General features: G+C 45.8%; 1 protein-coding gene across 1 annotated transcript in view; it reads left to right on the forward strand.

Moving 5' to 3' along the window:
• AGXT2 (alanine--glyoxylate aminotransferase 2) overlaps positions 1 to 10,573 on the forward strand; it is a 43,671-nt gene extending 33,098 nt beyond the window's left edge. The window contains exons 13-14 of the mRNA XM_006071899.3: positions 4,402 to 4,500; positions 10,448 to 10,573. Coding sequence (XP_006071961.1) covers positions 4,402 to 4,500; positions 10,448 to 10,555 — 207 coding nt within the window. The 3' untranslated portion in view covers positions 10,556 to 10,573. The remainder of the gene's footprint in view (positions 1 to 4,401; positions 4,501 to 10,447) is intronic.
• Positions 10,574 to 12,492: the final 1,919 nt, after the last annotated feature.

The following is a 12,492-nucleotide window of genomic DNA, read 5'->3' on the forward strand; positions in this document are numbered from 1 at the left end:
AATGACAGTACATTCAAATACTGCTCAAACTTTTCCCCAGTCATGAAATATGATACTCGCTTCTCTGTCTCTAGCTTTGGAAATCCTAGCCTTTTTCAAGATCTGACTCTTCCCCACACCTCCTCCTTAAAGCTTGCCTTTGCTTCTCCTGTCTAAAGGGACTCCAGCCTTCAGAGAATCCCTCTCCTACTCCCTGTCTAAAGAGCTCCTTTGAAAGGATCTTTCAAATCATGTACTTGTTGATTCAATTTTCAAGTATCAACATCTTTTTTTCCTATGTAAATTATATGCTTTTGAGGCCAGGAAATACACAGATGGTGAGCACTTTACCAGTGTTAATTGATTGATTTCAGGCCCCTGCAACACTTCAGACCACTTTCATGTAATTGAAACAGTACAGAACTTGGCTTTGATGCTGTATTGATGTATATGATGTATTGATGCTGTACAATATAACCCAGATTTAAAACTCCCATGTGCTATTGGTAAGGATGTGAACTGGATACAGCCCTTTGGACAGAAATTCATCTGTGTCTATTAAAAGATTAAATGTATACATTTTGACCTAGCCATTCCACTTATAGAGATGTGTCCTAGAGAAATAGTCACAGATGTGTGTAGATATCAATAAGTGAGGATGTTTGCAATATTTTTTATGATCATAAACAAAAATAGAAAACCACATATATGTCCAAAAATAGGAGGTGAAACAAATTGCTCTACCAACAAGCAACAAAATACTAGGCAGTCTTTAAAAAGACTAGGTCCATGAGGGTGGGATGATTTGAGAGAATAACACTGAAACATGTATATTACCATATGTGAAACAGATCACCAATCCAGGTTCGATGCATGAGACAGGGTGCTCAGGGCTGGTGCACTGGGATGACCCTGAGGGATGGGATGCGGAGGGAAGTGGGAGGGGTCTCAGGGTGGGGAACATGTGTACACCCATGGCTGATTCATGTCAATGTATGGCAAAAACCACTACAATATTGTAAAGCAATTTGTCTCCAATTAAAATAAATTAATTAATTAAAAAAAATAAAATAAGACTAGGTCCAGATACACTGACATGGAAAGATGTTCAGGATACATTGTAAATTGTTCAAAGCAAATGCAAAACATTATAAAGGATGAATTATTTTTAAAATGTGCATTTAAATGCATCTGTATGCATAAAAAATTTGTCTCGTTCACACCAAATTACTAACAGGCAGTGTCCCTAGGAGTAGGATTTTAGGAAGAGAAACTTCCAATTTTTACTAAATGCATGTCCATACTGCTTTAAGGAGTTTTTCCCAATAACCATGAATACTTTTATATTGTTTAAATGAAAACCTACCCTATCAAAACAAGTTGAAAAACAAAAACAAAATAAACAGGAAGCTACATTATACCCTCAAGAAGAGGCTAGTTACTAACATGCCTATTTGATTACGGGGCTGGTGGAACTTAGGTTCAAGCACGGAGCCAGGTCAGGCTGTCCTGTGGCTTTGCCTTGTTAGATTTTTTCAACCGTGCTTTTCTCTGCATATGCCTACAAGAGGGTCAATTAGTCTTGGCAGTTGAGGCTAGGGAGTGATAAAAAAGGACAGAGGAGCAGAGAGGGAGCTGGCTCAGACCAGGGTGAGACTAAAGTCCCTCCCCAGGCCCCTGATGGCCACCCAGACCCCAGCAACCCAGCTGCCCCTCAGGAACCCTTCCTGACCTCTGAACTCTCATCCCCTAAACCATGCTCGACTTCTTTCTAGTTTCTACAGTTTGTGCTGTTCTGTGCTTAGTTGCTCAGTCGTGTGTGACTCTTGGTGATCCCATGGACTGTAGCCCACCAGGCTCATCTGGATCCTCCAGGCAAGAATACTGGAGTGGGTTGCTACGCCCTCCTCAGGGGATCTTCCCAAGCCAGGGATTGAACCCAGGTCTCTCACATTGCAAGTGGATTCTTTACCAGCTGAGCTACCCAGGAAGCCCTTTCACCATTTAGCCCTAAATTATATTGCCATATTTTAGTCTTCCCTCATGAGAGCCTCAGGGACAAGCAGGACAACATTTTGGATCAGTGAGGTGATCCTAGTCTTTTATTCCATCATGGGTCCTCTTCTTGTCTGAACATTTGAATAATATTTTCCTAGTCTTAAAGCCTCACAACAGATGGAGAATATAGACCTCTCTGGAAGGTACAGTCTGAGTCTGTGCTCAGCCACTGGCACCTAACCAGGAAAGGATTCAGGGTGGATGGAGTAAGGGGATGGATACCCAAGCCTAGGGGAAGGCAGATGGGAAGCGCAGAGCAGAAAAATGAAGCTGGGAGCACGGGAGGGAGCCCTCCTCCACCTCACAGGGATCGCAGGGGCTGGCCCATGAGCCAGGATCATGCCTTCGAAGCTAGAGAGCCAGACCCAGTGCTGATGCTCTCAGGGCTGTGCCACAGAAGACAGGCCAGTGGCAGTGACAGTGCTCAGCGCTCACAACTGAGGGACCACAGCCCAGCATCTGAAGAGCATTTACAAACACAGATGCCTAAGCCCTGCTCTACAGGCTTCCCAGGTGGCTCAGTGGCAAACAATCCACCCGCCAGTGCGGGTTCAGTCCCTGAGTCAGGAAGACCCCCTAGAGAAGGAAATACCAACCCACTCCAGTATTCTTGCCTGGAGAATCCCCACGGACAGAGGAGCCTGGTGGGCTACAGTCCCTGGGGTCACAAGAGTTGGACATGACTGAGCAACTTAGCACACAGCACATAATGTTAAGATGGGATCGTGGTAAAGTGCTAGTGGGAAAGAACCCGCCTCCCAGTGCAGGAGACATTAAGAGATGTAGATTTGATCCCTGGGTTGGGAAGATCCCCTGGAGAAGGGTATGGCAACCCATTCCAGAATTCTTGCCTGGGAAATCTCATGGACAGGACGGCCAGGCGGGCTACTGTCCCTGGGGTGGCAAAAGAGCGGGACATGACTTAACGACTAAATAAAGCCCTACCCCAAGTAATCAATAGGCCTGACCTGAGGTCTAAATGTCTGTAGTTCAAAATGGCTTCCAGATGATGCAGATGCAGGGTCAGACTTGACTACAGAGGGTGCAATGGTATCCCCAGTCCAATGTCATCAGACGGGTGCTGGCAAGCCTGGGCCCACAAGTAGTCACCACCTTCAGATGCCATGTGACCTGAAACAACCGCTGGGTTTCCAGAGAGCTTACCTCTCCTGACCCTGGAGTAGTAAGTCTTGGATGAAAAAGTGCAAATTCCACAAGGAGGGAAGACGAGGACATAGGGCCCCACTGTGGCTGCCCTGGCTGTGCTGTGGCTCAGGGAGAGCTTGGGCTGTTTGTGCCCTTGTGCAACTTCTGAGCCATTTCCTGGACTCTGAAATGAACTGTTTACAGGGACAAAACCAAGTGAAGACTTGAGGACAATTTCCACACAAATACAGCAGGCTCCAAATATGGCTATTACAGAATCCACCTCCTGGGGTAACCACCTGCAGTGCCAAGATTCACTGGCGATCTGCACTCAACTTCATCTTGTCTTTGGGAATCTGGAATGAATTGGGATAAAAAAACAGATATGTTTAATAATTCCACCCCCCAAAATAAATCCTATCCAGAAATTAACAGCTTTATTCAATTACAGGGGGAGAGAGATTGAGAGGGAGGGTAGACCATTGATTGCTTCAGTTGCTTTTATTTTTTTATTTATTTTTTTTTTTAACTTTACAATATTGTATTGGCTTTGCCATATATCAACATGAATCCGCCACAGGTATACACATGTTCCCCATCCTGAACTCTCCTCCCTCTCCATACCATCCCTCTGGGTCGTCCCAGTGCACCAGCCCCAAGCATCCAGTATCGTGCATCGAACCTGGACTGGTGACTCATTTCATATATGATATTATACATGTTAAAATGCCATTCTCCCAAATCATCCCACCCTCTCCCTCTCCCACAGAGTCCAAAAGACTGTTCTATACCTCAGGGTCTCTTTTGCTGTCTCGTATACAGGGTTATTCTTACCATCTTTCTAAATTCCATATATATGCGTTAGTATACTGTATTGGTGTTTTTCTTTCTGGCTTACTTCACTCTGTATAATAGGCTCCAGTTTCATCCACCACATTAGAACTGATTCAAATGTATTCTTTTTAATGGCTAAGTAATACTCCATTGTGTATATGTACCACAGCTTTCTTATCCATTCATCTGCTGATGGACATCTAGGTTGCTTCCATGTCTTGGCTATTATAAACAGTGCTGCGATGAACATTGGGGTACACGTGTCTCTTTCAATTCTGGTTTCCTCAGTGTGTATGCCCAGCAGTGGGATTTAATTTCTCTTAGAAGTAATGTCTTTAATTGTTCAAATGTCAAACATAGAATATTTTTTTAATGTATTTACAGGAGAGCCGCCAGCCTCTTCCCCGTGAAGAAGTAAATCAAATCCACCATGACTGCAAATGCATGGGGCTTCTGATTGGCAGAGGCGGCCTTTTCTCTCAGGTAAGAAAAAGGCTGGTCTTTACCTATCAGTTTAGGTAGGCATGTCCTAATGTCCCGACGCCGGTCCCTTTCCTTCACGCCTGTGAGAGGGGAACCCAGTTCCACTTCGTCTAGGCCTCACTGCTCGGTGCTGTGTTTAGTCACTCAGTCGAGTCTGACTCTTTGTAACCCCGTGGACTGTAGACCACCAGACTCCTCTGTCCATGGAATTCTCCAGGCAAAAACACTGGAGTGGATTGCCATGCTCTCCTCCAGGGGACCTTCCCAAGCCGGGGACTGAACCCAGGTCTCCTACATTGCAGGCAGATTCTTTACCATCTGAGCCACCAGGGAAGCCCAGCCTTTATAGCTCAGATGTTTACAAAAGAAAGGGGCAGTTATGCCTTTAGGCCACTAGAGGGCGCCATGCTAAATGGTTTGGTTCCCACGGTTCTGTGGGGAATGGACACAGGGGACAGTCTAAGGTGGCAGAAACGGACTGTACTGACAAACCAGAGGACTTACAGGATGGGTTATAACAGTGTCATAATGGTCATGCATAAATAGCTTGTCTCATGTATGAATTAGTTCTAACCTCTGTAAGAGCAATCCTAGTTATTTTGAACTCAGTGCTAGACTCTAACCCTGTGAATCCCAGTCTACCAAGCTTTAGTGGCCACTGTAGCCAGGAGCAATGTCACAGTGCTGGCAGGCCCAGGTGACCCTGTGGAGGAGGCGGGGGACCACCCTGGCTGGGTCCCTGATGAAGAACTCAAAAGCAGCCACTCCCAGGGCTCTTTTCCTTCAGGCTGGGAAAGGCAGAGACCAAGCTCTCCCTGCCCCAAACTCCTGGAAAAGCCAAGCACAGCCCTGCAGTCTGGACCCTGGTGTGGCCCTGCCGTGGGCAGGGGCTGCTACTGCTGTAAAGTGAGCTGCCCACTCCATCTCTCACATCCCAGGACCCTCTCCAGGAATATGCTCCAGAACAGAGATTTAAGATTTAGGGTCACGCCTGTTCCTCACCTAAGTTGTCCTTGGCCTTTGGCCTCTTTCTTTCCCATTTCAAACATGGGTCATCCTTCCTAGTCTCTCTGCTCCATTCTGCCCCTCAGTCTATTTCAGCAAGCACTCTTGACCGATGCTTCTTAGAGAAAATGGAAGCTATTAGGCAAGGTCCCTGCAGACGCTCCTCTGTCGGACCCATTTCCCACCTCCTTTCCTAAAGGTTAGGGAGAACGAGTCATCCCTCCTGTTCAGATCTGGTTCTGCCACCTGTGCTCTGGACCCTCCGCACTCCCTCCACTTAAGGAAACAGGTCTGGGTCCTCTTGTTTCTGCAGCTTTTCCTTAGCTTCCCATCAGCTTGTAAACAAAGAGACTGAAAGCTCTCCCAGCCCAAACCAAACCATAGCAAACAAAACCAGAGGAGCACTTTTGCCTGGAAATGCTGAGTTTTGTCTAGTCCTGGTCCTAGATATTTTTCCATATGAATCAGACAGAGAAAATTAATGATTCAAAATCCCAAGATGGGCCACTTATGAAATAAGATAGGAAACAGTTCATTGTTTACTTGCTTCGTTATTCCTTAGTTACCTGGCACACACGTAAGTGCTAAGGAGCCACTGATAAGCTGGATACAAAAGCTACAATGATAAATAAGATTTATCCTTCCCTCCATGGAGCTGGCAGAGGAGAAAGGCATAAACAGGAAATTATAATACAATATAGGAAGCTTGCGGATAACCATAAAAAGGGATAGTATAGGAGGAAAGAGAAGGGACTCCTGGGTCAGCTTTTCTGGCTAGGCTGAGCCTTAAACAGTGATAAACTCTCAAAGCACATATAGAAACATGGCAGTGTGTGAAGAGCTACACACACAAACACACTCACACAAACACACACATACCATGGGACTGGAGCAGGAGATGGAAGGCTGTGAGTAGTAAAGATGAGAAGTCTTACTACTTTTCAGACGCTGTTCGAAAACTCTTTGCATACATTGATTCATTTAATCCTCTCAACACACCTATGAAATAAGTTATTATTATCCTTATTTTACAGATGAAGAAAAGCAGGCACAGAGAGGTTAAGTAAGTTGCCCAAGTCGCACAGCTAGGAAGGTGCCCAAGTCACATAGGATCCAGACTCAGGCAGCCTGATTTCTGAATCTGTCCTCTGAGGAAGGTAAAGCTGAGGGGACATGACTGGAGACAGGGAGTGCAGGTGGAGGCTGATGATTTTGTTTGATCTTGAACAGCAGCAGTAGCGATAGAGGAGAAACAGAGAGCAGTCGGGCAGGGAAATGCACAGGGCTTGGGTATGAAGGAAGGGGAGCGTCAAGGATGACTCCCTCGGGAGTGTGAGGATGAGTGCAGCTTCAGACTTGTTCCCTTTCCTTCTTAGACAAGTCTGTAGATCAGAGGAAAAAATTAAGGCAAGGATCACAATTTGGAGGTCATCAACGTAGAAGTGGAGAGTGGAGGAGATCTCCTGGGAAGGGAGTCTGGATGTGAAATGCAGAGAGGTGAGGAGAGACACATGGGTCATATCAGCATTTAAAGGGCAGGTGGAATAAGAGGCACCCAGATGGAGACAAAACACTGGCAGAGAGGGACTTCCCTGATGGGCCAGTGCTAAGACTCCTCGCTCTCAGTGCAGGGGGCCCGCGTTCGAGCCTTGGTCAGGGAACTAGATGCCACAACTAAGACCTGGCACAACCAAAGAAATAAATATGTAAAAATCAACAACAACAGGCAGAGAGCTGTGAGGAGAGTGGGAGGTCATAGAAGCAAGAGTGGAGAGGTTTGGGAAGCGGGAGGGATTGGAATGCTAAATGCGGATGAGAAGACCAGAAAGGATAAGGGCTGGGATGTGCTCATTGGATTCTGCACTCAGCAAGTGACTAGTAGCTTTAGTCAGAGTGGAGTCAGAAGGCTGGTGGGACAGAAACCAGACTGCACTGGGTTGAGATGTGAATAGAGGGAAGGCAGAATAAAAGATAATGGCCAATAGCATCAACCAGACTTTTTATTTATTAAGTATAACAAAAGGAAGGATAATGTTTGTATGGTAGCTAGAAGGGACCAGGAAGGTCAACACATTTTTATTTGTATCCAGTACTCTTGCCTGGCCCCTTCATGGGTCACTGCCTTGTGACAAAGGGCTTGTGAACTCAATGAAGCTATGAGTCATGCCGTGCAGGGCCACCCAGGACAGACAGGTCATAGCAGAGAGTTCTGACAAAATGTGATCCATTGGAGGACAGAAGGCAAATCACCCCAGTGTACTTGCTTGGAGAACCTTATGAACTATATAAAAGGCCAAAAAGATGTGACACCAAAAGATAAGTCCCCCAGGTCTGACGTTGTCCAATATGCTACTGGGGAAGAGCAAAGGTTCAGCGTTATGCGAACCAAGAACTTCCAGATGTCCAAACTGGGTTTAGAAAATGAAGAGGAACTAGAGGTCAAATCGTCAACATTCACTGTATTATAGAGAAAGCAAGGGAATTTCAGAAAAATATCTATCTCTGTTTCACTGACTACGCTAAAGCCTTTGATGGTGCGGATCGTGACAAACTGTGGAAAGCTCTTAGAGGACGGGAACACCAGGCCATCCTGCCCATCGCCTGTATGCGGGTCAACAGGCAACAGTTAGAATCCTGTATGGAACGACTGCTTGTTTCAAGACTGAGAAAGGAGTACAGCACAACTGTCTGCTGTCACCCTGTTTATTTCATCTATACGCTGAGTACACCATGAGAAATGCTGGGCTGGATGAGTTACAAGCTGGAAATCAGAATAGGTGGGAGAAATATCAACAACCTCAGATATGCAGACAATACCACTCTAATGTTAGAAAGCAAAGAGGAACTAAAGAACATCTTGATGAGGGTGACGGAGGAGCGTGAAAGAGCCAGCTTTAGACTAAATATTTTTTAAAAACGTAGATAGTGGCATTTGGCCTCATTACTGCATGGCAGATAGAAGGGGAAAAGGTGGAAGTAGTGACACATTTCCTCTTTTTTGACTCCAAAATCACAGAGAACAGTGACTGCAGCCATGAAATCAGAAGACGATTGCTCCTTGGCAGGAAAGCGATGACAAACCCTAGTGTGTTGAGAGACACCACTCTGTCAACAAAGGTCCATATAGTCAAGGCTATGGTCTTTCCAGTGGTCACATACCGTTGTGAGAGCTGGACCATAAAGAAGGCAGAATGCCAAAGAATTGAAGCCTTCAAACTGTGGTGCTGGAGAAGACTCCTGAAAGTCCCTTGACAACAAAGAGATCAAACTAGTCACTCTTAAGGGAGATCAACCCTAACTATTCACTGGAAGGACTGATGCTGAAGCTGAAGCTCCAGTATTTTGGTCATCTAATTTGAACAGATGACTCATTGGAAAAATCCCTATTGTTGGGAAAGAGAAGGGCATCAGAGGATGAGATGGCTGGACGGCATCACTGATGCAATGAACATGAACTTGGGCAGACTCCGGGAGATGGTGAGGGACATGGAGGCCTGGCGTGCTGCAGTCCATGGGGTTGCAAACAGTCGGACACAACTGGGTGACTGAACAACAACAACAGCTCTTACCTGGAGAATCCCATGGATAGGGGAACCTGGCAGGCTACAGTCCATAGGGTCACAAAGAGCCAGACATGACTGAAGAGACCTGGCATGCATGCATGCATGTGTGGCTTGGATTCGATTTACAAGAGCTTTAAGTGTGCTTATTTATAGGCTGAGGGGAAGTTGAGGAGGAGGTGAAGATGCAAGTGAATGCAGAGATGTTTCCTGGAGGGGAGGTGAATGGCGTTTCATGGGCCAAAGGCACAGGTGGAAAATTTGGAGTCGAATACTAGAGACAGTTCATTCTCTGAACCTTCAGGCAAGAATATAAGAATGAACATGGGAGCGAGCAAATTTACAGAGCGCTCTTGCCTTACAGCCTCTGGAAGCATGAGGCAAGAGTGTCTGTGAAATAGAGTGAGGGGTGTGGGAGTTGAGCCAGGGATGACAGAGGACCTGAACGTTTAGGGCTCCAGCAGAAGCAGGACTCTGCTTTACTTGGTGTGTGAGTCCACCAGCGGCTTGAGTTTCTTTACCGCTTCTCAGCTGTCTGTTGGAGCACAGTTCTGTGCTAGCTCTGACCGGGGCTGGGACTTCGCTGTGTGGGTACAGCAGCAGGAGGGCAGAAAGGGGCAGGTGAGAGAGTGGTTCATATCCCCAACCCTGTGCTCCGAGCTGGGTCCGAAGGGGAGGCGGAGATCTAGGCGGAGTGACAGATCCACAGATCATGGAGGCATGAGGAAACTGCTAAAGTTTCCATGAGAAAGGCAGAGGCAGTGGGGATCAGAAATTGAAGAATTCCTAGTGAAGATGAGGCTTGTGGGGCTGGCCTGGGATGTGCAGGAATGCAGAGGAGGATCATAGATGAAGTTTCTGGAACATGTGGCGATCAAGAAACTGAGAAATGGGACTTCCCTGGTGGTCCAGTGGTTAAGACTCCATGCTTCTAATTCAGGGGGCTCAGGTTCAATTCCTGGTCAAGGAACTAGATCCTACATGCTGCAACTAAGACCCAGCACAGCCAAATAAGTAAAATTAAAAAAAAAGAAATGGAGATGCTAGTTTGCTGGGTTTTACACAGGGACACAGAAGTCAACCTCAGTGGTGGCAGAATTGGAGGGTGAATAAGGCCTAAGACCTCAGTGGAGGTGGCTCAAGGACCAGGAGGTCAGCAGATGACAAAAATGAAGAGAGGCAGAGAAGATGGTACCAGAATTGTTGAGACTAGAGGATGAATGGCCTGGATACAGCACTGGGTCAGGAGGAGACCAACCCTTGAGGGAAATATAAGGAGTGTTATGAAAGCAAGATGTTGGATTCCCAGTCTAGTGCATTTCCCTGAAATCATAGTTCATTCTGTGGTGACCCTTTCCTCTATTTTTCCTTTGTCTCCTCAGACTTTCCGCATTGCGCCCTCAATGTGCATCACTAAACCAGAAGTTGATTTTGCGGTGGAAGTGTTTCGCTCTGCCTTAATTCAACACATGGAGAGAAGAGCTAAATAAAATTTTCAAGAATAAAAACACCACAAGCCTCAAGAACTCCCCACTTATGTTCAAGAGCTAATCTGAGAAATTCCAGAACCACTGGTCTTGGTTGTATGGTTCACTGCTTACCAGCCATGTTTGTTAGCAGAGTCCCTATTATCCCCCATTACCTTGAGAAAGCCATCCTTCAGGAAAGGATCTGACTCCCTAGCTCAGAGAATAAATCCTAATTAATCTGGGTTAATTATGGTAACTTGACTCCCCTCTGTGGTGAATGTTTATACCTGATATGTGATATGATTCCTCCAGGAAAATCTTCCGGTGGAGGTGCCTTCCGGGAAATGTTTCTTCATCCTCTGCTCTTCATCTTCAGAAGAGATGTCTTCTTCTTGCACCAAAGCATCAGATGTCAGGGTAGGATGGCTCCAACCACAACAACCACTTTGCAGTCTTGAGGACAAAGCTTATTTGCTGAGGTTGGAAGGTAGAGAGAAGCTGAGCTATAGTGACGTCATCAGGCCACTGAATTACCCTGTCCTGGAGCCACCTTACCTTCGGGCTTCTTCTTATACGAGAAAATAAATCCAATAGACCACACAAGTCTTTTAATTTTTCTCTTATTACAATCATAAGCATCCTGAGAAATGAGGCAGAAAATAACCCATGTAGATAACGTCCTGTCCTTTGACTCCCTTAAAATGTCTATCAGAGTCTTCTTTGTCTCCGCTGCCATCATCCTACCCAGGACTAAATTCTCATTACTCCTATTTTTTTTAATACTATGTCTGAAATTATTTATAATAAGACTTGTAGCGGTCTACACATATTTTTATACTTTCTTTTTTTAATATTCATTTCCAATGTGGTTGATCACAGGATATTGAATATAGACAGTTCCCTGTGCTATACAACAGGATGTTGTTGTTTATGCATTCTAAATGTAATAGTTTACAGATATCTACCAACCCCCAAACTCCTAGTCCATCCCTCTTCCTCCCTGGCTCCCCTTTGGCAACCACAAGTCTCTTCTCTATATGTCTAGGCGTCTGCTTTCATTTTGTAGATTCCTATTAAAATAGCCTCCAAGAAGTTCCCAAACCTTATCATCATTAGAATGCACATTCATAGCACTTCTTTTCCATACATGTGCACCACTTGTCTTAAAATTGACTTAATAGGGCTCCCCTGGTGGCTCAGTGGTAAAGAATCCACCTGCCAATGCTGGAGACACTGTTTGAAGATCCCACATGCTGCGCAGCAACTGAGCCCATGTGCCACAACTATTCCTCCTGTGCTCTGGAGCCTGGGAGCCACGACTACTGAAGCCCAAGCAGCCTAGAGCCTGTACTCCACGACGAGAGCAGCCACCGTAATGAGAAGCCCGTGCACTGTAGCCAGAGCAGCTCCTGCTTGTCGCAACTGGAGAAGAGCCTGTGCAGCGATGAAGACCCAGTACAGCCAAAAACAAATGTTTTGTCAATTATTTTTTATAAACATACTGGCCAGCCAAGACCCTCTCCTTAACTCAATCAGAAGAAGATCCATAAAACTGAATGGGAAGTCACTTTCTCAGCCTGTCATTCAGTTAGTTTGAGCTGTGTCCCAGTTTGAAGCGCCATCCTAATGGTCTACCCCTGAAGTGTTTGTTCCACCGAGACATGCTGCACCTCACTGCTGTGTTTGTCTCCCTCAGGCATTGACTTAAAAATGGACTTCCCTTGCACAAAACTTGCCAGTGGCTCCGCACATTCCTTTAGATAAGATTAAAACCCCTGCAACAAGGAGCGCAATGCCTTCTCATAGCCAGTACCCAAACAGAGCAAACACTTTAGAAATGCTCTGTTTGGGCACAATGGAAAGATGATTGGATTATGGGCCAAATAACCTTAATTCTAAACTCAGTTCTCCCATGAATTGGCTATAGATGACCTTGGCAAAGACTTTTCACCTCTTTT

The sequence above is a fragment of the Bubalus bubalis genome, chromosome 19, assembly GCF_019923935.1.
Source record: "Bubalus bubalis isolate 160015118507 breed Murrah chromosome 19, NDDB_SH_1, whole genome shotgun sequence".
Classification (NCBI taxonomy): domain Eukaryota; kingdom Metazoa; phylum Chordata; class Mammalia; order Artiodactyla; family Bovidae; genus Bubalus; species Bubalus bubalis.